The 25,787-nt window shown below is 39.9% G+C and overlaps 1 protein-coding gene across 2 annotated transcripts in view; it reads left to right on the top strand.

Moving 5' to 3' along the window:
• FER (FER tyrosine kinase) overlaps positions 1–21,888 on the top strand; it is a 165,065-nt gene extending 143,177 nt beyond the window's left edge. For both annotated transcript variants that reach the window (XM_079995439.1, XM_079995438.1), the window contains exons 18-20: positions 8,565–8,719; positions 15,632–15,754; positions 19,027–21,888. In XM_079995439.1, coding sequence (XP_079851565.1) covers positions 8,565–8,719; positions 15,632–15,754; positions 19,027–19,172 — 424 coding nt within the window. In that variant the 3' untranslated portion in view covers positions 19,173–21,888. The remainder of the gene's footprint in view (positions 1–8,564; positions 8,720–15,631; positions 15,755–19,026) is intronic.
• The last annotated feature ends 3,899 nt before the right edge of the window (positions 21,889–25,787 follow it).

Raw genomic sequence — 25,787 nt, 5'->3', positions numbered from 1 at the left:
ACTATTTCTGGGTTAGCGGAGTCTGTAACCTGAAGCGTATGTAACCTGAAGCGTATGTAATCTGAAGCATATGTAACCCGAGGTACCTGTAGATCCCTTTCACTCCATAATTTTCCTACCCAAAGATGTTTTCCATGTATGGTTAATCTTAGCAAAGCTATACCTTCAGATAGTTTCATTAATGCGGAATTTCCTATAGTTTGTTCTTCCTTCCTTGAGTTTTCCCTTCATTTCTACAGCCTAGAACAGCCTTCATCATGTTTTCAACTACAGCTTCCAACAGCCCCATGCTGCTGGGAGTTGTAGTTCAAAACAGCTGTAAAGCACTGAGGTGGTGAAGGCTGGCCTGGAAAATGGTCTCAAACAGCATTCTGGAATTTCACTGCTGAACCTAAGATACACTGAATGGCTTACTTTTGCATCTCCTCTGCTCTGAGCTTCTTAGAAGAGGAGTGGTTTAAGTGAAATAATGAACTTGAAGCATCTTCAAGCAGCTGTTTAAGTGATAAAATGATAGGTAGTACCATTAGCTATGTTGTATGCCAGCGACTAGCAGCTGTTCTACAAAGCATATGCAAGGGTTGTTTTTTTCTTGTAGAGAACCACCCCAGCTATTATATTTGTTTCCATGAAATAAGCTGTTCTACCCAAGTTGTCAATACTGCATCTGTTTGATTAACCTATCCATACATAAGCCTGATCCCTATCTTTTCATGTTCTGAACTGAGGCTGGACTTTGATTGTGATTTGGAACTTAGTCTTTCATGGTATTGATTAATTTTTGTAATACTTCCATTAACCTTTCCACCATCTGCACAATACTTTATCGCTCTTGGGTGTAGAATTTGTTCTTTAAAATCTGTAGTAGCCTTCTAAAAGAAAATTCTCATCACGCCAACTCAAGCCTAATCAGGATGCAATAAAAGTGTTCAAAGATAATTTTTTTGCCAACATTGTGGTAAAAATCATAAGGACATTTGAAACGCTTACAATTTAGGGCCTTTTTTTCTTTAGGGGGCTTCTCTTACTCTGATTACTCATTCCTCCCAACGTGCAGTAATCTTTTGCAACTGCAACAAGCCCAACTATTACATCTAACTTTGCTATTTTATCCCTGCCATCACACATCGTTGAGATAGAAAAAGGATACAATGACCAACTTATGTTAGGATTGTTTTGAGTCTGTGAGCTCTTTTTAGGTGCTTTCATCAAGCTCCTTTGACCTTCATACTTTTCCAAATTGCATTCTGGCAGATGTTAAAACTTTCATGTTATCACAGTATAGTAGACTCAGAGTGGGACTCTAAAAATGCTTCACCTTAGGTGGAAATCACCTTTGAATGAAAACACATTGTTCTCACTTTTTGAGAATGTAGTGCTGATAGCCATTTTTCCCTCTTGATATTAAACTGAATATCTGACCTTCTCTAACAAAGGGATTGTGTTGGCAAAATGATTGTTTGTTTTGTCACTGGAACAGACTTTCCATTCAGTTTTTACCAAAACAGTAAGCAGTGTTAAGCTAATGTTTGGATTTTCTATATGAATGGCAGTGATTTTTCAGTTTAAAAGGTAAAGGTAAAGGTACCCCTGCCCGTACGGGCCAGTCTTGACAGACTCTGGGGTTGTGCGCCCATCTCACTTAAGAGGCCGAGGGCCAGCGCTGTCCGGAGACACTTCCGGGTCACGTGGCCAGCGTGACATCGCTGCTCTGGCCAGAGCCAGAGCCAGAGCCAGAGCCGCACACGGAAACGCCGTTTACCTTCCCGCTGGTAAGCGGTCCCTATTTATCTACTTGCACCCGGAGGTGCTTTCGAACTGCTAGGTTGGCAGGCGCTGGGACCGAGCAGCGGGAGCGCACCCCGCCGCAGGGATTCGAACCGCCGACCTTTCGATCGGCAAGCCCTAGGCGCTGAGGCTTTAACCCACAGCGCCACCTGCGTCCCTGATTTTTCAGTTTACTTGGGAACAAAACAAAAGACTGAGCACAAAATTTTGAACCTTGGCATAAAGGGCTGTCTTGTACATAGGAATAGGGAGAAAAGAATCATTTTACTCTCTCATTACACAATGTCGTGCCCTCAGATGATGACGATGACGATTTATTACATTTCTCTACTGCCCTTCATCTGAAGATCACAGGGTGGTATACAATTTTTTAAAAAAACAAAACCATACCATAATAACAAGCAAAAACAATAACCTCCTTCACAGTTTAAAAGTCCGTAACTTGCTTAATTAGCCAAAGGCTTGGGAGCAGAAAAATATTTTTGCCTGGTGCCTATAGTTATGTAAGGAAGATGCTAGATGAGGCTCCCTGGGGAGAGCATTCTACAAGTGGGGAGCCACTGCAGAAAAGGCCCATTTTTGTGTTGCCACCCTCTGGACCTCTCAGGGAGGAGGCACACGAAGAGGGGGCTCCGAGGATGATCAAGGAGGCGTTGCAGTCCTAAGCTGTTCCAGGCTGTATATGTCAAAAACAGCACTTTGAATTGGACCTGGAAACTAATTGGCCGCCAGTGTAGTCCGGCCAGAATCTGTATAACAAACTCAAACCATCTTGTCCCGGTGAACGACATTGCTGCCAAATGCTTTGCTTTCTCTGGAGGCTCAAGTGACCTCAGTGGTGCAGACTGCCTTCCACCCCTATCAGAACAGGGATAGCCTAACTACTGCTGTCTATTCAATGGATCCAGAAGTATCCCTGAGCTGTGCACCTGCCCCTTCAGATGAAGTGTAACCCCATCAAGAGCAGACAATCTCCTAGCCATCCAGTCTAGGGAACCACCCACTAACAGTGCCTCAGGTTTTATCTGGATTAAGTTTCAGTTTGTTGGCTCTCATCAAGTCCATTACCGAGGCAAGACAATGGTCCACCTGCAGGTGTAAAGGACAAGCAGAGCTGTGTGTCATCAGCATATTGCTGACAACATACTCCAAACCTCTGGATAACCCCACTCAGTCATTTCATGTAGATGTTAAACATCATAGGCGGCAAAACAGAACCTTGAAGAACCCTGCATTGAAGACTCCAAGGAGCTGAAGAACATTCCCCAAGCATCGTCCTCTGAAAATGTCCATCCAAATAGGACCAGAACCACCACAAAGTGGGTTGTATAATAGATTATAATAAAGTATTACCAACTGGCACCACTTTTGCCTATCAAAAAAAGTGGTAGTTTATAATTTGAATATCTCATTTCTTATTGTATGGAGCTTCTAGCACTGGAGTACTTAATGCACGAAATTCTAACTGCTAATTGGGACATGTTGTCAGATGATATGTTCACTGTATCCAAAAAATTCCACCTGCCCAATTTATTATTTTGGGTGATTTAAATGCATGAATTGGGGCCAACAACCAAAATACTGTATCCCAACTGGGCTTTGAAGGAATAGATAGAATACCTACCCCACTGTCTGTTCCCTGCTCCTCTAAGGCTAGATTAACTAACAGAGCAGGGTTAAAACCTATGGAATTTTGTATGGCCCATAAAACAGTTATCTTAAACGGACTGAAAACTTTCCTGGTGACGATAAATTCACGTTTATCTCGTCAAGGGGTCATAGTGTAGTTGATTATTGTATCCTTTTCTCTAAATCTACACTCTGATATTAACTTTTTTTCTATTGGACTCGGTACAGAAAGTGACCACTCGCCCTTACTTCTGACTATACAATGCGACCCAGCAAAAAAGACCTTGAAGCCTGGTAACTCAGATCAGGCTTCTCATAGTATTCTGAAAAGGATTAGATGGTCCCCACAATTCGAAGGGCTGATTGCCAAATTCCTGGACTCTTGACAAAATGTTACATTTGAGAGCAACCCTTACTAACCCACATTCTATTAAGGTAGTAATAGCAGCTTACTTCCAAGTAATAGACTTGTGTGGAACAATAGCCAAGCCTGCATCTTTACCCCGTCTAATCGCTCCCCTTGGTTTGACCAGAAATGCTATACAGAGAAAAGATTGCTCAGAATATCGTTCGGAGATTTTCACAAAAAGGATGACAAACAAACCCCCCCCCCACACACACACATTTTGCATGTAGGAAGTTATATAATGAACTTATTGCTAAGAGTACTTAATCAAGTGGTCTTCTCAGATCAGTATGCATCATCAGCGGTTTGGCATATGAAGCAACATTTCATGAATAGCAGACATGGATCATGAACCTAAACATGAAATAAGTGCTAATGAGTATTCAAGACTTTAGAATCAAGGACTGTCTGGTTATGAACTTGCCAGGTAAACAAAGTCCTCAGCTTGCATCACCACAGGGAAGGAAATATGCCATATCTGAGATTGGATCTTCATATAATACAGCTAAAAATAAAATCTTATCAAACACAGTGCTGAATTATTGAAATTGGACAAAGCTAAGGCATGTTTTTTAAACTGCAGAAAAGAAATATGTTGAGACAGAAAAGAAATTGAATTGCAGACCTTTGTTTCGAGACATAAATGAATTATAGGAAAAAGGTCTTTATTCATAACATAGTCTCATGTTTCGATCCAGCACATTGAAACAATCATAAGGGCAGAAGAAATTTATTGTAAAGTCAGCAGTGATATCACACCGTGTGTGTTTGTGTGTAAAAACAAAGAAAATCACATTATAGATTGAAATGGGAATGATACAAAATCCATCAAAACAACTTGAAAATAACTGCTAGGATATATTTTCCCAAGCGACTGCCTCATTCTTAACAGGTCTGCCAATGTATAAGAATATATTTTTGAATACTTTACTGACATTATTAGTCTAACTGCATTATCTATTAATCATAAAAAATTGATTTATTTGGCTACATTTTTAGTCTGTCTTCTCTTAAGGAGTTCAGTGTGACATTCACAGTTCTCTGTCCCCCACATAACTCAGTCCATAGAGCATGAGACGCTTGATCTCACAATTGTGGATTCGAGTCCCGCATTGGGCAGAAAGATTCCTACGTTGCAAGGTGTTGGATTCAATGACACCCCAGGACTCTTCCAACTCTACAGTTCTATGATTTTAACCTCACAACAACCCTGTGAGGTTAGCTGAGACTGAGAGAGCTGCATAGTTGAGCAGGAATTTGAACCTATGTCTCCCCAGTCTTAGTCCAACACTCTAACCACTGCACCAGACTGGGGCCACATCCAGACATTTTAAACCCTCTTATGCCACTTAAACACTCCATAGCGTCTCCCCAGAAATTTTGGGAATTGTAACTTGTTAAAGGTGCTGAGAGCTGTTGAGAGAGCCCAATCCCCTTCACAAAGCTACAGTTCTCAGAGTGTGTGGTCCCCCCCCCCAAAAAAAAAAAACTATCCTGAGAACTGTGGAAATTGACCACGGAAAAATATACTTCCTGCCTCAATATGTCCCAGTCCAGGCAATGTGAGCATCCATGCAGATTCACAGCCCATGATGCAACCAGTTGCTATTACTGCCGGCATGTCCTAAAAGGTAAAAGGACCCCTGACCATTAGGTCCAGTCGTGGCCGACTCTGGGGTTGCGGCGCTCATCTCGCTTTATTGGCCGAGGGAGCCGGTGTACAGCTTCTGGCGAACCAGAGCAGCGCACGGAAACACCGTTTACTTTCCCGCCGGAGCGGTACCTATTTATCTACTTGCACTTTGACATGCTTTCGAACTGCTAGGTTGGCAGGAGCAGGGACCAAGCAACGGGAGCTCACCCTGTCGCGGAGATTCGAACCGCCGACCTTCTGATCGGCAAGTCCTAGGCTCTATGGTTTAACCCACAGCGCCACCCGCATCCCTATCCGGCATGTCCTACTTTTGCCCAAAGAGGTTAATACCACTGACAGTGCTTGAGAACTTGCCTTGGATGGTATAGATTCTCTAATGCCCATCATCCCTCCTTGAACTGGAACTTGTATACACATTATACAGTCATTTGAGAGGGGCAGTCACTCAGTATGGGTATTGTCATGCATGCATGGTGACTTTGCACAGAGACTGCAATTTTCACATTCTTGTGTCTGCTTTTTCTGGTTGTTGGGTTTGTCAAGAAGTCTTCCTTTGAGTGAGTGATTTGCAAATCCGTAGTAACCACGATATTGCATTCTAATGTTCAATAATTCATTTATTCAAAATGTGCATATCTGTTGCCCTGATGGTAATTTCGTGCCAATACTTAAACCAGTATGACTCTTATTGCCTTTCAGTAGAACAACATCAGTTTTACACCCAAGAAAGCACAACAGAAATAGGTCTGTGGCTTGTACCCAGCTTGCATATAAATAACATTCCATTTAAAAGCCTGTATAATTTATAATCTTAATAATCCTTAAAGAAATCTTAATAATCCTCAAAGACACAATTCATTGCTTATGCATAGCAACCTGCCTGCTAGCAAATTATCTGTCTGTGCTAAAAGCAAATGACAAACTCTTCATAAATCCTTTTCTCAGGAATGACTACTAATGCTACAACTGTAATTCTCTACATTAAATGCCTGTGTTCAAAATAGTTTAATGTTATTTTTTCCTTTGGACAGCTGTGCTCATAAACAAATGGAAATATAAGCTCTTTTATAATACCTTTAAGAGTGGGCCGAAAAGAGTCTCGCTGTTGCAGGATGGCTTTATACTGAGCCTTTTTGCCTTCATTTTTAAATTTTAGTTCCCTTTTCACTAGCACAGTCCTCAAAGGCATTTGAAACTGTGAGAGCAGCCTTGAAATGATAAAGGATTTGAGCTCGTGAGGCTCTGATGTGAAAATACTTCTACTGCAGACCTGGCCACAAATCCAAGGAGCAAGTTTTTAATTCTTTTAAGCTGTTGCAAGTTTTCACTAGATTGGGTTTTTATCCTGTGAGGTTTTATTTATTTTGCAATATGTTTCTTCTTACTCTTTTGTAAGGCTCCCTGGGAATGCCAATTGGCCACCAAAAGACAAAATACACATTTTAGAAATAATTAACTAAATAATGGTGCTGCTAAGTGCCACAACGTTCTATTTGTTTTCTCTCTCTTCTGTCACACATTCAGCTATCAGTTATTTGCATGAACATGTGAAGAGTTAAGTATGCTCACACAAAGAAAAACTAAAATAAAGCAGACCTTGGTAAAGGTCTACGCTGCTTATAGAGATGACCTAAGGGTGATGGCAGACTAGAGTAATAAATTTACAGAGAAATTTCACACACGTATATATTATATGCTGCCACTAAAATTACAACTATAATATACATCAGAGTGTAGAGTTTCCTCTTATTTGTCACTCTAATTGGCTCATAGAGAGATCTTATAAGTTAGAAAAACAGGTATCAAAGTAAAAAAAAATAAAAAAAATTATACCCCTAGTCAGCCATGAAGCTCGCTGGGTGACCTTGTGCCAATGTTCTATCACTAAAGAGCAGGGTTGTGATCAGGGCTTTTTTCCAGCCAGAACTCACTGGAACTCAGTTCTGGCAGCTCTCAGGTAGATGCCCTTACCATTATAAGAGAACGAGAGGCATTCATGGTGAGTTCCACCACCTCTTTTTCTCAAAAAATAGCACTGGTTGTTATTATAACGGAAGAAGAAACAAGTCTTTCAGCTCCTGGAAGAAGGTGAAATGCAATTCATGTGTGAATAGCAAGGTGCAGAATTGTAACCTTGAGTTTGGTGTCAGTATTGTGATTGTTATTGAATTTCCTGCTCTTGCAAATAGACAAGCCCATTGAATTGAGCCAAGTCATGTCTGTTTGTTTCACTTGGAGATATGGGTTATGTTCTCCCTGTGTTTCCATCCTGCTGTTAAACCAGCAGGTCTGGGTTCAATTCTCTATGCAGCTGTGAAGCTCATTGGATTACCTTGAACCCAGTCACTACCTCTCAGCCTAAGGTACCACCTAAGAATTGTTGTGGGGGTCAAACGACTGAGAAGGAAATCCATCAATTTATATAGACTCAACTTGGTATATTTTTGAATGGACTTGAACTGACAAGTGTTATTTGTTGAAACAAATTTATTTAAAATACTTTGTGAGCTATTTGCTAATAAATGGTTAATTTTTGTTCTTTCCATGGCTCTAGCCTTTACCAAAACCCGTAAAAACTTAAGGAGAAGCTAAGGACACCATCTTTAAATCAGAAGCTACATTGGGACTATTGCAGGGGAAGGTTGGGCTTTGGTGTTTGTTTCTCATTGGCAATCAGTTGGTATGATGGGGAGCATGTGTGAGCCTAAATCATATATGATTCCCCTGCCTCTTCTCTACTCTTGGCAGTTCCAAGAACAAGACTTTGACTTCAAGCTATGCTATCTTCCCACATCAAATCTCATTTACTGGCCTGCACTCTGCTGGAAATAATAACCCTCAAGGGCAACATGGTCACAGTGTTCTGTTGCCTTGCATGCACTTATTTTACTATTTCAGTAAAAATATTTTATTTTCCAGGAGCCATTATGCTTTGTGATCTTACATTCCCAGTGGTGGATGAAGTTTTTCCCCAGAACAGAAGGGATGGGAGGAAACATTCTTGCACAAGCAGATTTAGGTTTTGAATATAAAAGTACGCTATCGTTTTGCATTGTATTTATAAAGGCTGCATCTTTTTCCACACAGGGACCTTGCTGCAAGGAACTGCCTTGTAGGCGAAAACAATGTCCTGAAAATTAGCGACTTTGGAATGTCTCGTCAAGAAGATGATGGAGTATATTCATCTTCAGGATTAAAACAGATTCCCATCAAATGGACTGCTCCAGAGGCTTTAAACTATGGTAAGGGAATACTGTTGCTAATAGTTTTGGTCCAAAATATGCTGTGTGGTGTCTGAAAATATAAAGGAGATGTACAAATATTTGCAAGAAGATATTTTAAGATTTCTCTTTCTCTCAAAAACTAGGACACCACAATTAAACCATGTCTCCTGTCGCTGCCCAGGGCGGGGACCACACTGGGGGGCAGGGCACACCTGTGGGTGCACTCAAGCACCGGAGCCCAGCAGAGGAGAGGGGCAGTGAAGTGTCCGGGTCAGACCTGGTTTACGAGTGGAGCTGCAGCCAGCTGACGACGGTACCCTCCCCTCCCTCTTGGCCAACCCAAGGGCGGCCCTAAGGAGAAGGAGCCCCTGCTACCCCATTCCCAAAGGCTGGGCCCGGGCACTGCTTCCCTCAGTGAGGGAGCCTATCGTGGGGTTGCCTGGTTGCACCCCCTCAAAAAATGCCCCCGGACTATGCCCCCTTGCGCACGCACACACACACACACCACTACTCCACTGCAATTAGATATCAACTCTTTCCCTTAAAGGAATGCTTCATCAAAATAATTAAACATCTCTAATAATTACCATATTTTAAACTTCCATACGAGCTGCTTCCACACAAGCCTCCTTGGCTACTATAATCTGCCTCCGAGGGCCTTCTGTAGTTTATCTTTGGAGGTGAAGCAGTTTAGGAGCACAATAGGGCCTTTTCAGTTGTTATACCCTGACTATAAAATGCTATCCCCAGGCTTTCTCAGCAGAGACTGACTCTGATGTATTTTATATTTGTTTGGACCCTAGATGTTTGGTGGGTGTGTTCAAATCTTTGATGTAGATACCATGTATAGTTTTATCTTTGATTACTGTTCTGTTTTTATGTGATACTATTGCATTTTTAAAAAAATAAATCAACATTTTAACATTAGCAGCTCTAGGAGATTATCAACTGAAAAATAGGGTATATTTATCTTTTAAATAAACTGATTAAATGCAGGTATAGCCATAACACTATGGCTTTGTGGCTAGAGCTTTGTAGTAGATTTCCTTGTAATTTATCCTGATTAGATAAACTTTAACTAAATGAGAACATACGTAGAATAAAAGTAAATAGAAATGAGTAGGAAATTAGCAATGGATTTTTCAGACTTTTATTCTGGAACCTACTACGCAGGTGGCACTGTGGGTTAAACCACAGAGCCTTGGACTTGCCGATCAGAAGGTCAGCGGTTCAAATCCCCGCGACGGGGTGAGCTCCCGTTGCTCGGTCCCTGCTCCTGCCAACCTAGCAGTTCGAAAGCACATGAAAGTGCAAGTAGTTAAATAGGTACCGCTCCGGCGGGAAAGTAAACGGTGTTTCCGTGTGCTGCTCTGGTTCGCCAGAAGCGGCTTAGTCATGCTGGCCACATGACCCGGCAGCTGTACTTTGGCTCCTTCAGCTAATAAAGCGAGATGAGTGCCGCAACCCCAGAGTCGTCCGCAACTGGACCTAATGGTCAGGGGTCCCTTTACCTTTACCTTACTCCTTGTGTTAGCAGTTCATGAATTGTCATAGGAGATGAAAGAAACCGAAATCGCCCCCCACAAAAACCTTTTAGAGTTACTTATGCAGCACTGTTATGGACCTTCCTGCTGTTGTTTTTTTTCAAAATAAATAAAGGCACTATTTATAAAGAGGAAAATTGCCTATAACGAGATCAGTTGGTCACAAAAATAGAATAAGCCAAAGTGCTCTTAGTGAGAATGGAGGAATAGGGCACTCTTAATAAGTAGGAAAAGAAGAAACAGCATGTGTGCTTAGTATTGTGAATGGGGTAATAAAGAACTGATTAATAGTTACCAAATAATGGTTTATTTTAGAGTGTTCCTCTGCATAGGAACAAGTTTGTACCATTTAGTTGCTTTCCATTAAACTTGTAGGAGAACTCAATTTTCTTTTTGGAGAGAAAGAGTTTAGATTTTAAGAAACAACAAAGTTAAATGTTGGTGTCTCTCTGTGCCATAGAAAGCTGTGCCCATTGAACCTGTCAGACAGTTGTCAAGGGCAAAGAGTCTCTATCACAACAAGAAATATGCATTTTCTTATCCACGCTCATAGACCAAAAGAGACATTTGAATTTTACTGTGTACAGACAAAATATTCTGTACTGTGAGCAATTTGCATTTCAGTGTTAACCATGGTATTGAGTTATGTCTAGGGATACACGCACATCCCTTACTTCAACCTGAAATAGATTGTGCTTTGGAAGTGTGTAGTTTCATGATGAAGCAGGGCAGGGGGCAATATTAGGCGCTCTCCTATTCAGTTTTGTATGCTATCCCTAGGTGTATTTGCACTGAAGTTAGTGTTAAACCATGGCAAACCTTAAACCAGACTTTGAAATAAGGATTTGAAGCTGGTTAATTCTGAATGGGGAAGGAAGGAAGAGAATTCATAAGTCTTCAAAGTGTGTATAAGTCAATGGGACAATCCTAATTTCTTAACTATGGTTAAGAGTTCAGGGAACTCAGATCCATTTTTCTACATTAAATGCCTTTACAGTTTTTACAAGTGTGCACTTTCAAGTGTGCTTTCATAAAATCTAATTTGGGAATGATTTAAATACACATTTCTTTGCAAGTTATAACTATGTGTAACACATTTCCAATGTTATGTTTTTACTCACATTGCAGGAGCAATACTTGGAGTAAAACTGTACGTTGGGAAGCAGTTCAAAGTATTAAATGTAGGGATTAGCATTTACATGATGTTGCATTTTGAGGGATTTCAAAGCTGAAGCCATGGACCCCAAATACTTAGAGTTGTTTTTGAGATGTTCTAAACAATAGTATATCCCTGGTACAAACTAAAGTGCTTTTGTGAGTCTTAGTTTTCTCGGAACATTTGTATAACTTTGTTCATTACAGTGGTACCTCAGGTTACATACGCTTCGGGTTACATACACTTCAGGTTACAGACTCCGCTAACCCAGAAATAGTATCTCGGGTTAAGAACTTTGCTTCAGGATGAGAACAGAAATTGTGCTCCGGCAGCGCGGCGGCAGCAGGAGGCCCCATTAGCTAAAGTGGTGTTTTAGGTTAAGAACAGTTTCAGGTTAAGAACAGACCTCCAGAACGAATTAAGTACTTAACCCAAGGTACCACTGTATATTCTCATGGTTCTAGCATAGCTTTATCAATTTTCTATGTCACTAATGCATACCACGCAAGTATATTATTGCCATGCCTTGGGGGCCTTGCTGAGAAAGGTAATTGAGTCCAGATAACTAACACTTACCTAAGAAATGTATTACTTATAACTAGTGTCCCCAAATGTTTTTAATGGAAGGTGTTAAATTAGTAGATGCCAAGCTTTAAAAGGAGAATATATGCAGACTTACAAGAACAATCACACTACCAGCAGCACAGCGAATGTCCATAATTGCTCTTTATCAACCTGGTAGCCTAATTTAAAACAGCATGAAATGATATTTAGTTTTAAATGCAAACAGAACTTTCTGAGGTCAGAACAGCTGTCAGTAACATTTATATGTATTTCATTTAGGCTGGTAATGAGCAACTTACCTCGTCTTTAAAATATTAAATATTTAGCAGCTGGAAATAGTGTGCCACTGGAAAAAAACTTCAGTACTTAGAGGCAGGGGTGACAAGGGAGATTTTAAAACTCTAAAGTAGAAAAGATTGCATACCCTCCAACATTTTTCAGCAGGAAATCGGATCCAGTTATGCCTTGTAAATTCTGAAAAACCACTCCCCCTCCTCATTTGGAAAGAGTTCAAAACCTGATGAACATTCCTAGTTGCGATCATACGTCAACCTGTGAGGTACTTACAATTTGTGAAAGAGAAGATGAGGTTCCCAGCATCAAGAATCTTTAAGGACATGTGAACTTGCTTTTTCAGACACGCGCCCCCCGCCCCAAGGCCAAACAAAACATCACACAACAAAGTGTAGTTGGTTCCATGAACAACACAAGTACATTGCCCTTGGAGCAGCCATGGGTAAGATTGAAGTGCTCCTGGTGGAAAAATCTTGCATCTACTACTCATGTTACATACAGGGCCGGATTTAGGTTTGATGAGGCACTAAACTACTGAAGGTTATGGGGCCCTTTATATGTCCAGCTGTCTGTTGTCAACAACAAATTGTCACTTTTTTGTGTGTTGAATATATGCTATATGGTAATTTATGGACCTAATAGGTATCTAAAGCCATTTGCACATAACAAAACAAGTATTTTATCAAAGTAATTGTTGAACTGAAATACAATTAAGAAGAAGTATATTAATAGTGAAATTGGGGGGGGGGGGCGCAAGAGAGTGGGGCCCTAAGCTATAGCTTGTTTAGCTTATACGTAAATCTGGCACTGGTTACATAGGTAGTCTCTTGGTTGTTCCCTGCACTTGCCACTCTTCCACTGCTTATGTGACTGGTTTCAAAAGTACCGCTGCTGTGGAAGAAGAGGACAAGCTGGCTGACTTAGAAGGCAAACTCATAGCTGTCAACTTTCCCTTTTTTGTGGGAAATTCCCTTATTCCAGCGCCATTTCCCGCTGCTTCCCGCTGCTATCCTGGATTGTTAGATATCCTGTAGACTGTCCCTGGGACAGGTGAGGCTGCTGATCCCTTATTTTTGAGGCTGCTGATCCCTTATTTTCAAATCTGAAAGTTGACAGCTATGGGCAGACTCCCTCATGGAGGGTTCTGTAGGGAATCAAAATAGGTGTACAGGAATTTTGCCCTTTTCACAGCTGGTATCTAATAGTGTTTTCCAACGAAGCTGGATGCTTCATGTCTAGACTTTGAACTTAAAGCCAGGGCTCTAATCAATACAGTCCCATCCTGTTCTGCGGAGATATGAAGGTGGCAATCAAATAAATTCCTCTGAAGCACCCATAGCATATGCAGGCAGATGACTCAAAGATACAGGTGACGCCATAATGTCTGCTATGGAAGTATAAGGGGCTCTGTGGTGCACTATAGAGATGGTGAAACCCCCAAATCATCTCAGAATGCTGGCCCTAAATAAATGCGTATCATTTAATCACAGTATAGGATTTATGGGGACAACTGTGGGTAGCACCTTGTATCTGATTTGATTTTGATGTAGTGATGTGCAAATTGATTGATTTCAATGAATCAGCTGGTTTCATTGTGGAGCACATGGATGATGATCCCTTCACTTGTCATTGGGAGGGTCTTCACACCTGACCGCAGTACCTCAGGGACCACCTCTTCCCACATAAACTTACCTGGACCTGCAATCATCTTTTTGTCTTTTTTTATTTATTAAATTTTTATACCTCCCTTCATCTGAAGATCTAAGGGCAGGTCACAGCATAAAAATATAAGATTAAAACCCAAAATACATAATAAAAACAAGAACAAACCAAACCAATAACCTCCTCTTCCCCTGCCTCATTGGAGGCCCTTCTTCATGTGCCTCCTCCATGAGACAACACAAAAATGGTCCTTTTCTGTGGTGGCTCCCTGCTTGCAGAATGCTCTCCCCAGAAAGGCTCGCCTGGCGCCTTTGTTACATATCTTTAGGAGCCTGGCAAAAATATTCCTCTTTTCCCAAGCCTATGGCTAATTCAGCAAACTATGGCCTTTTAAACTGCCGGGGGAGGGGGGCGTTGTTTTTGTTTGTTACTGTGGTATGTATTTCTGTGTTTTCATATTGTAAACTGCCCTGTGATGTTCAGGTGAAGGATGGCATAGAAATGTAAAAAAATAATACATAACATTAAAGTGCTGATTCTCTGGTGCAGGGGTAGCATAGCTACTACTTTCCATAAGCCCCAGTCAGCACAGTCAATGATCAGGGATGCTTGGAGTAAGCTCAACAAATGAAACCTGGTTAGTCTTGGCATAGCCTAATAATTAAAAGCTTGAGGAATGATGTTTGCCTTTTCACTACGGAACGTACCCCTTGCTGAAGTACGAGAAGACCTATCCTTATTGGCATTGTGCTGGCTTTTGACGATACATCTGTTTAAACTGGCAGTTCACTGATCTCTGAACCTAGATCCCCCTTCTTAGTTATCGTGTTGTTTTAATGGAATCATTTTACTGCATATTTTACTTACGGTCTAAACTTTAATGTTTTAATGGGATTGTTTTAGTGTGTACTTTAACTGTGTGTTTTAATTATGGGTGTTTATATTTTAATGCCTGTGTAATTAGTTTTTAAACTTGTAAATTCCTTGGAAGCCTATATTGGCATTAAGGAGTTAATTAATTAATTAATATCTGGTGTGTACCACATTAGCTGCTTTGCTCTGCAGTGCTGAGGATATATACCTCTCCGGAGATTATTCAAAATGCCAAGAAAACCAGTTCTGGAAATATATTTCATATAACTCTTTTTTTAAAAAAAAATGGAATAAGAGAGAAAAAATGCTGTGCTTCTTGTGTAAGCATGATCAGTTGCTATTAATGGCAATACATTAAGTCCTCTAGCTTCTAAATTTTGTGGACACCACCTTCCCCAAAAAGTGGGTATTGGCGACAGGCTGATAGCTGTTGCGATCCGGGTGGGTCCAGAGCCAGGTTCTTTAGGAGCTAGTTGTACCACTGCCTCTTTCAATGCAGCAGGGACCACCCACCCCTCTTGCAGCAAAGTGTTAACCATACTCTGGACCCAAACAGGGACCCCCCCCCCTTTTGCTAGATTTGATAAGCCAAGAGGGACAGGGGGCAAGGGGAAGCATAATTTGCAAGGATGTGCCCAGTCAATGAGATTGCAAAATAGATGCAAAGGAACTGACCAGGCTCCCTAGTGCCATCTATTTCCATGTTTTTTATTTTGGCACAACTGTGAACTACTGTAAACTTACCACAGCTTCAAACGTAAGTATTTCATGTATTGGCAGAATTACTGTACCACCTGCTTATTGCTTATCCGCTCTCTATTTTTATTTTTCTGGTAGGGCGATACACTTCTGAAAGTGATGTGTGGAGTTATGGAATTTTCCTTTGGGAGACCTTCAGTTTAGGTGTCTGTCCATACCCAGGAATGACTAATCAGCAAGCACGGGAACAAGTGGAGAAAGGTAATTGCTGCATGTCACACCATTTATGATTAATTCCGTTGAAGACTAAGAATTCTTTCTAATGCTTTGTGCGCCTTGGATGTATCAGACTCAGGGCAAAGGTCTCTGATGTGAAGAAATTCCAATCTAACTACGAAGTTTCCAAGTAGGGACAGATCATCATGAGAAATAACATTATTGAAACATTACAGAAGGTTTTGTGTTAGCTGATTATTTTGGTCTTTGATTTCTATTTTGCAGAAATGGGTGGCCAGTGACTAATAATTAAAAGTCTGATAATTAAAAACTTTATGCCATGAGAACTATCCAGGAGCTGGTTTCAATATGGGAAATGTATGAGGAGCTGGCCGCTGGCTCAAGAAAGCTATGTTGCAATAAATTTATTGGATTTTCAGTTGCCTCAAGACCATGGTCCTTTTCCTTAATACCTTTAAATAAAATCGAAGGCAAAGGACCCTTAGGGATGTCTCCAGCTGGGCCAATGTCATTCAAATATTGTGTAGGTCAGGTCAGAAAAATGAGGGGAAAGTAATTAAAATACAAAGTGGGAATAGCATAGAATGATGTGTGGCTTAACATCTTATTCACACACACATTTAGTGGAATTCAAATTGTTCACCTGAAAGGGTGGGAAGGACCCATTTAGTTGGCTCTGTTCATTTGGATCCAGAATTCAGTTGCATTCTCCTGTGACCTAGGATTTCATCATGATAGAAGTGGTTTCCGTGATGGTAATAGCATGTATGAATTTGGCCCAAGGCACACAGACTACCTGAACAGAATGCTCTGTAATAAAGTTAGTTATAACTGATTTAAATCTCCTTTAGCATTTTCTTCATTAAAGGTCTATATGACCTGATATGAAAGGGATAAATGGATCTTGCTTAGTTTGGCAGAGGGACATTTACCAGCATGGGCCTTGTTCCTCAGGCATTGGGAATTCTAGTTCCACCTTCCTTATCTCCATCAAGTTGCTACTTCTTGGGCCTCATTAAAAGAACCGTCCTTTTGTGGTAGAACTCACCAACACGTTACTAATCCTTTCCTTGAGATCCGCATTGCAAAAATCCACAATATGCCCATAGATTTTTGAAGCAGTTTCCTATCTTTGAGATAATAGAACATGCAGCCTGTTCCTTCCAGCCTTGCCAGTCATAGTTAGTTTAGAGTGACCATTGACTCTGCCTCCTAGGAAGATTTTTCATGTTTGAGCAGCAGGGAAAAGGTGCTGTAAGCTGATTGAGGAAAGAAAACAATTTGCTGTGTGCAAGAAGAGTCAAATTCAGAATGAGATTGGGTAGGAGAGAGAAACCTGATTAGAAATGGTTGAAGCTAGAAGAAAGAAAGAGCAGGAAGCATAAGGAAACATCAGGAAAGGTGAAGGTATGATTAAGGCTGTAGTCCTATGCATACTTTCCTGGGAGTTGTTCAGGTGAAAGCAGTAAAACTTCAGAATAAATCCCCAAGGGAAAGGCAGGCACTCACAATGTAAAAATAATGATATCAGAAGTTAAAACCTGTACCAAGAAGCAGCAAAAGGACCCAAAATTGCAATTAACGCTAAGGTAAACATTAATTTTAATCCAGAGGGGTAGTCAGGTTAGTCTGTTCCAGGAAAAGCAGAAAACATTTTTGTGGCACCTTAAAGACTAATAAGCAGAGCAGTCAATACACAAAAGACGAACTGGACATCAGAAATGGCAGAATTAAAACACAACAACCAAGGGGGTGAACATTTTAGCCTCCCAGAACACTCTGTAGATGACCTTAAAGTGGCCATACCAGTTCAAAGGAACTTCAAAGGGAGGCTTAACATGAAACCACTAAATTAAAAGTTAAAAATGTTCACAGTTAAGTGTGTAATTATCATTGTACTTTTCTGCATTTCATTTCCTGCTACCCTCTACCCCCACTATTTACAGCCTAACGCTAACCAACTCCCCGCCAAAAAAAAGTCCTGTATATGCATACCTGTAACTGAGGATAATATTTCATACCACTGATGAAGTGTACTGTAGTCCACAAAAGCTTATGCCATAATAAATTTGTTAGGGTGGAATTTCTAAAGAAAACTTATTTTACAGTAAACAAAAACAAACAAGACATCAAGCTAATAATAATGGTAGCCATGAGAGAAGGAAGAATAAACTTACACGATAATAAAATAAGAATCATATTAATACAGTGATACCTTGGTTCTCAAACGCCTTGGTACTCAAACAACTTGGAACCCAAACACTGCAAACCCAGAAGTTAAGTGTTTTGAACTTTTTTTGGAAGCCGAAAATGCTCTGTTTTGAGTGTTACGCTTCCATTTTGAGTGCCACATTTCCATTTTGAGTGTTGCGCTGAGGTCTGTCTGTTTTTGCTATTTATTTTGCATTTTTGTTTTTGCGGCTCTTTTTGTTTTATTTTTGTGACTTCCGGAATGGATTAAGTTTGAGAACCAAGGTACCACTGTAATAAAAGCTTAAAAAAGAATGAGAGGCATAAAATATATTTCATAGTGAAATGCAAGGTTCATATTTGTACCAAACATCAAATAATCATGAATGCTGCCAAATAAACTCATAATTAATGGGAATGTGCCAACCATAAGATTGTTTTGTTATATAAATTGCAAACTGACCCCAAGTTGGAGGGGTCAACATCACCCCTGGTGATACGTATTTTATGAGCCAGTTTTCAGAAATGACAGTGCACACCATTAGGGCAGTATTCAACTAAATAAATGTGTGAGAAGAATGACTTCCGCTTGCAAAACAGAACTTTCACCATCTCCAAATCTGCTTCAGAAAGTTGGAGAGAAACCTAGAACAGATTGAGGGATGAACAGGGGGCAGGGAAAATCTTGCTGCCGAAGTAAAAGTCACTTTGCTTGCGCAAAGCACTACTAACCACTACATTAAATACAACCCTTAGTCTTTAAGGTGCCACAAAACCATCTATTGATTTTATTAATCCTCCATTTTGTGGGTCTTGCCAGATGGATTTAAGAACATGTAGCCAATATTTGGTGCAACTAAATGATCTACATGCCCAGACAATGGAACATTTGTCTCAATCAGGTTTTTGTGCCATTCATATTCCAGTCTTGCAGACTGGTGTGGTGTGAAAAGTCTTTAAATGTATTCAAATCCAGCACCCAAATATTCTTCGTGAATCAACTCTGAGGAAGTTTGGTTGGTCACTGAATTTTTAATTGTGGGGTTTTTTCCCCCCTTTCACTTCTCAATAGTCATCTTTTTTCCATGTCTTTCTTAATATGGTAGGCTATCGAATGTCAGCACCTCAGAAGTGCCCAGAGGAAATCTATAAAATAATGCAACGGTGTTGGGATTACAATCCTGAAATGAGACCGAAATTCAGCGAAATTCACAAAGAGCTCTCTGCATTGAAAAAGAAAGTGGCCTCATGAGAAGTTAACAGGACTGAAAACTAGAGGACTCTTTTCTCTTTTCCCAGAAAAGTAATATTTTATGTCATGAACACTACACTTTTATACATTTCTTTCAATATTCTTCTAGAATTCTTTTTTAAAAACAAAACAAAAAAACGGTTTGTATTCAAGTGTGCCAGGCTGAAAATGTCAAAGATATCTATGTTACAGAGAGAGAGAGAGAGAGAGAGAGAACGCTCTGCCAAATGCTTTATATCTGATCCCAGTGATGCTGTCATTTAGGTTATATGTAAATAGACAACATATAGTATGTGTATAGGTTTTGTGTTTTTTTTAAAAGAACTCTGGCTGCTTTCTCTTAGCGAGATAACTCCCTAATCTTTTTTTTTCTTTTCTGGGCTTTACCTCTGCTTTGATTCCAAGTCCACACAGTGCATGCCAGGTGGTTTATGCACGAAGGCAGACACATTTTTGTTACCTCCGTTTAAAAGAATATACAATATAATGCTCTGAAAACAAACAAAAATACCAGCTAACACAGCCTTGGATTTATGTGTATTCTTACTCTAAAAGATCATAATTGAACAGTTTGATTACAGAATGGAACTGCATGCATATATTTCTTGCAGATATTTCATGAAAGTAAATATTCCCTATACCCCTCCCAATTTTTTAAAACAAGAAAAAGTAGGCACAATTCACAAAGCGCAAATTTATATGGTCTGGCTGTTATGGGGGGGCACAGAATAAATCCAGATGTCAGCCTTATGTATGATGCATCTATCAGGAAAACACTGTAGATGATCTGTTTTTCAGAAGGATGAGCTGCAGCAGTGCATAGTTGTTCTTGAATGTGTGCATTCAGAAGTGCTGTCTGCAAGAAACTTGTTTGAGAAGGAGAGTGGCATATAATGAAGGTAACCAGTAACACTGAATTTGGATGGGGAAGGGGAAGTGACTTACTCAATTGATGTTTGGGAGATTTGTGAATTGATGTTCCTGTTCAATATGCAGCTGAAGCAAAGAAAAAAGGAAGAAATGTATTTGATGTACACTTTCCAAAGGGGGAATGTATTTTTTAGTAGCAGGGAGCAGGGGGTGGGATCCTAATGGCGGGGAAACTAACAAGGAAATGTTATCTTCTGTATCTTCTGTATCTGGCACACTGAACAAGCTACAAAGTCGAAACATTAAGTTGTGGAACTGCATTTCCCTAATTATGCTCAGATTCTGCTGGGTTTATTCAGTTGACAAATTGCAAACTCCAAAAGAACAAGTGAGCATCAACATATTATTCCCAAGGTCTCCTACAGTTAGACCCTTTCTGGGCTATTGTGTAAGTTGATGGTATGATCCTGACCTCTTGGATCTTCAGTTGATGAGTCTTGTTGCAGGAGTTTCAACTTGTGCTGAAGATGCAGCAAAATGATGGCCACAGTGTGTCGGCACATTGATCTTTTCCAGCCCAGGAGAATGGAGATGAGGAAATTAAAAAGCGTTTTGAGCCTCAAAACGGCATTCTTTTGTACAGTAGGACCAAGATGTAGGTGAAGTCTTTGACTGCTTTACATGTTACCTGTTTGGCTGACCCTGCTGGCCAGAACACATTTGCTTTTCTGTCTGTGTGTTTTTTTTGTGATAGTACAGAGTGGTGATGTTGGGCAAGGTAAAGTATACTTGTAGTCTAGAAAAGTTGATGTCATTAACATGATGATAACTTTAATTGTTGGATTAAACAGTGGAGTCCATTGTAGATGGAATTGTTAGCAGCCTAACACAGGGGTTTCCAGGTGATTCTTGCCTTATTACACCTTACTACACCAGGACTGGTCAATGAGTTCAGAATCTAATGGACAAGGAGAGGGGGTGGGAAGAAAATATAGTGTTGCATAGCTTAGCCTGGCAGTTTCTTTATTTAGCAGTGGGCATGTGCTGATCTTTGTTCAACACAAATAGGAAATACTGTATTAGTTCATTATGGTGACCCTAAAGGGATCCACAACAGTGTGCCTTAATTCATTGGCATTGTTATCTAAAATGCACAAGGTCTGAATGCTATCACCACATGGGAGAAAACACCACCAATCGCCTAGCTTTAGGTCTTCATCTATGCATTCACTTAAGGGCAAGAATGTACCTTCTTTTATTCACTGTGTTCTTAATTTTTGTCTTAAGTGTTAATATTTTTATATACGAGAGACTATACCATTTCTTTAAAGTCTTCTGAATGTACTCTTGTCTTTCAGCAATGAAAAGGACAGCTCTTTGTCTTAATTCAATTAGCAGGACTTTCTGTCCTGTTCTTGTACAGATGTAAAGGATAAACACTATTTATATTTCATTTATGTAAGCAGATTTGCAATTCATGTCAGACTGCTGCTCAAATTGAAAACCATTTTCCAAACATGGGATACCAGTAGCATTTAGAATTTGTTCTGGCTGTCCTAAAATCAGGGGTCAACTGAAGATCACTAACTTATGGGATATTGTTGGTTGACTGATAAACAAAGAAAGTAAGTGTTGTGTACTGGCAGTTTTCTTCACACCATCTTGTGAATCACTCTCTTAGAAAAAGACACCTGCCAATGCCTGTTGGAATTATGTATGTTAGGAAGTTAAATTCATTCCAGATGCATGCAGACATAAACTATTAGTTGCAAGGATTTGGTCAAAAGAACGAGACTGTCTAATGCACCCCTGCTCAGTGAAGTTTATTAAAGCTGGGGGAACTGCATTTGAAGCTGCTTTCTTAATGAAGTAAAAACTTTGCATTATTATAAAATTGTTGTTTGTTACAGGATTTATATAACTAGTCTCTTAGAACAAGATTAGAATCACACACACACACACACACCAACCCTCTTTCTTGGGAATATGCAATATGAAATAGATATTGTCATTTATATCGTTCCATAGCAGTGTACATTAATGGCCTTTGTAAGTGCTGTAATTGTTTTTATCTAGGAAGCAAGTTTGCTTCCACGTTAAAGGTAAAGGTAAAGGTAAAGGTACCCCTGCCCGTATGGGCCAGTCTTGACAGACTGTTAGCATTTCACAAATAAACATAAAAACCTTTAAAAAGATACAGCGCAAAGTGCAATTTGGAACTTGGCAATTTGAGCCTCTTTGCCACAGTCACTTTTCATTTTCAATAAATATGATTTTTAAAAAGGAGTTTATCGTAAAATTCTGAATGGAACAAACAAATAAATTGCTATTAGGAGAATCAAAGGCTTCTTACATTTACTGAAATGTGCAATATTACAAAGATCTCTATTCAAAAACACAGTGTGAGGGAACCTTTACCTGTCCTCACTCTTACAGTAATTTTCCAATGTACCATAGTCCCCAAATATTTGAAGCCTTTCATTTGATGTATGAAGTTATTTATAGATGCAGCAAATGCCAACTCTTTGCTTTTATAAATATTGAAGCAGATACTAGAACAATGTTGCCAAACAGCACTGTTTATGCAATAAGCCACTGGCTTGTTTGGTTAGAAAACAGCTGTAAGGAAGAAGAAAAAACACTTCAGTTGTTTTATTGTGTTTCTGTTTTTATCTTCTGGGTTATCAACTGACCATATTGGCTGGTGACCTAGGTTGGCATTGTGTTGGCAGTAAGTTACAGAAAGAAGGTAATAAAAAGCACAGACTGTTATCATTGCTGTTTTTATATATTTAAGCTGCTGGCTAACATTTTTTGTAGTTCATTTTGCTTTCAAAAAATTACCAAGAAGAACTTTTAACCCCACCCGTTTTAGATGGATGAAAACATGGAGGTATGCAAGGGCTTTCATCAGAGACATAGCTTTCTTTCATATCGCTTGTGATGGCTCTTCCTCATGGCCAAATCATCTGAATAGGTGCAATGTAAGGTATTTTGACTTCCCATGCCACTTTCTTTACAAAAAGCACTTAATGGGGACCCTGATCTGGATTGGGACTCTGGGAGAAGAGTTAATTCTTCTCTCATCCCTACAGAAGCTGAGTGGGGTAGGGTGCACTTTCAACAAGAAAATGGTGTGATCAAAAGCAGGATTAACTCGTCCTTTCCCCTGTGCCATGGTCCCGATCCAAATCGAGGGAGGGTTTTTTTTTAAAAAAAAAAAAAATATTTTAGAGAACTATGGCCAGTCCCTAAACACCCTTTTCTAAGCATACTATTAATGTAGCATATAGCTTTAGTTCTTACTAGTTTGTTTTCTTAAATTGAATGAGAAAACAGGACTTTGGGGTTTTGTCATACAGCAATCTGGCCCTTGAATAACAAAATCAGATTCTCTACTAACCACAATAATTATATTCCTTTTCTCAGTCAAATGAACAAAGAGAGATACCTAAATCCGACTTCACTCTGAATAATTAAATGGACAAGAGATCCTTTTTGAGCGCAAGAAGGCCAACAAACCCTGAAGCACAAAACCATACTTTTACAGTTTGCCACTTCTTAGTTTTAGAAAATATTTGTTCTGATAAGTTTGGGTTTTTCTTTGTGGCCTTGTGTTACTTTTCTTCTGAGCTCAGCTATCTGCATGCACGTCCACCAGCGCCTGTTTTCTTGAAACCTAAGGCAGAAACTGGTTGAACTCTTGCCCAGACGTGGCTCTTTTCTCTCCTCAGATGTTAAAACGTTAGATCTTGAAACACTGAAAAATCTGCAGAAGGTCAGAGTGTACATAGCTAAAAGTTACATTCCTCCTTCCCTTTACAGCCGGCAACATGTTAGGCAGCATTTGTAAGCAAAAGAACTTTTCTTGTGTTCTGAAGAAAGTTATCAACAAGAAAGCAAGCAAAAGTAAAGGAGATCTAGACGGCTTTAAAAGACCTTACATTTTAAAAACTCATCATGCAGCAATTGATACAGTAAGAATGAACAACATGTTCACTTTTTAGGGTGCTTGTTCCAAAATGTTCATCTTGGATCAAAAGTATTTGCTGCGTTATATGCAGAAAACTACCGTCTTGCTGGCATGCAAAATGTACTTGCTTCAGGCAGCAGTCTTTCTGAAGCCGTTCCTTCTTCCCCCATTTTTTGTGTGACAATAACAGGCCTGCTTCATATGTTGCAGATGTGCGCTTGGAAGAAAGGTGCAGCCAGTCCCAGCTTTAGCTTTCATGGGTTTGTAAACCTACTGCCATCATACACACGCTGGATTGCATCCAAAGTTTCCCTTCTTCCAATGGAAGGCGTTTTCCTCTGAAGGAAGGAAGCCTTTGGATGCTACCCATTCCATCTTTAAAATGTGTGAAGAGGCCCTAAACTTTTTCATTAAAATCTTATGTGCGAAACCTCCTTCAATAGTGATTGATCGTTATTAACTCCAAACCATTAACCTTGGTGCAGAATGCTATGGAATCCTCTCCCATCACCCCTTGCATCTTCATTCAAAATATAGCTTATTCCTGTAGGAATTTTGGGATTGATTTCTGCAGATAGTCACTTGAGGTAGGTCAGGCCACATGATGTGAAAGTAGAAAAGGTTACGTCAGAGGAGTCAGCAAAGTTTTTTTAAGCCTTTTATATATGGTCTCCAGGAAATATAATGTTTTGGTTTGACACTAGCTTCTTGAATCTTGGGATTTGAAGATCAGCTTTGAGGCACAGCCCAAGGGGCTTGTGGACACTGAGTAAGGCTACTTCGTTGTTCAGTTGAGCCCCAGATTGTATTGCAATTTGCTGTCAAAACTTTCATTTTGACAAGTAGTTTGTTTGTTCAGGGGAAGCTGCAGTTTGATAAGCACAAGATCCATTAAGCGAATGGAACTGGTCTTGTAGGTTTGTTTGTTTTTTAATCCTGGCCTGTATTTCCAAATACATAATCTGGATACATCTATTAAAGACCCTTAACCTAAATATTCTGGATTGTTTATGGGAAATGCATAAATAAATATAGAATCAACATGCAAAATAATATTGGAAGAAAACTTCATAACTTGATGAAAATATGATGTGCAGCTACCCTTCTATGCCCCCAACAGTTAATCTTAGGTTTACAAAAGATTTCCTTATGCACAGGAATTGTCCAACTAAGGTAACTGTTTCTTTAAATAGAACTTTGGGGCCTTGCATCATACAATCAACTATGTATGTTCTGCAGAACCTGCATAAAATACAATTTGACAAAGAGGGTGGATAAAATGTGCAAGACAGCTAAACCATGTGATAAATTTATCACTAGGAAGTGGGGACCAGCCGAACTCCTGTAATTACTGGCAGGTTTGTATCTTTTGGTGTTATTTTAGCTCTGATTGCAAAATACAGACTTCCTCGTTCTGCAGAAATAGGGCACCGAGTACATCAAGGGAAGACGGAGAAGCCCTCTAGCAATGCCATTAACAATCCAAACCAAGGGGAGCTGTGTGTAAGAAAAACAACTTTCTAAAGCAAGAAAAGGAGGCCAATGCTGTGATTAGTTTACAGAAGGAAGGTACATCTTCAAAGTGAGAAATGTAAGAGCCAGAAGAAACACATCAGTGTAGGTGATCTCAAATGTATCAAGGAATAGCACAGGAAATTATTCTTTTTGGGGGGAGGGGAGTATTCATAGAAGTACAAGGCAGAAAAGAAAGGAAAAAACAGGCTTACAGCTGTATAGACAAGCAGGATAATAAAGATTTTTATGTACAGTCA

This window comes from Podarcis cretensis (genome assembly GCF_951804945.1).
Source record: "Podarcis cretensis genome assembly, chromosome: 11".
In the NCBI taxonomy this organism is placed as follows: Eukaryota; Metazoa; Chordata; class Lepidosauria; order Squamata; family Lacertidae; genus Podarcis; species Podarcis cretensis.
Note: the sequence above shows the minus strand (reverse complement) of the source record. Positions and strands in the feature narration are given on the sequence as shown.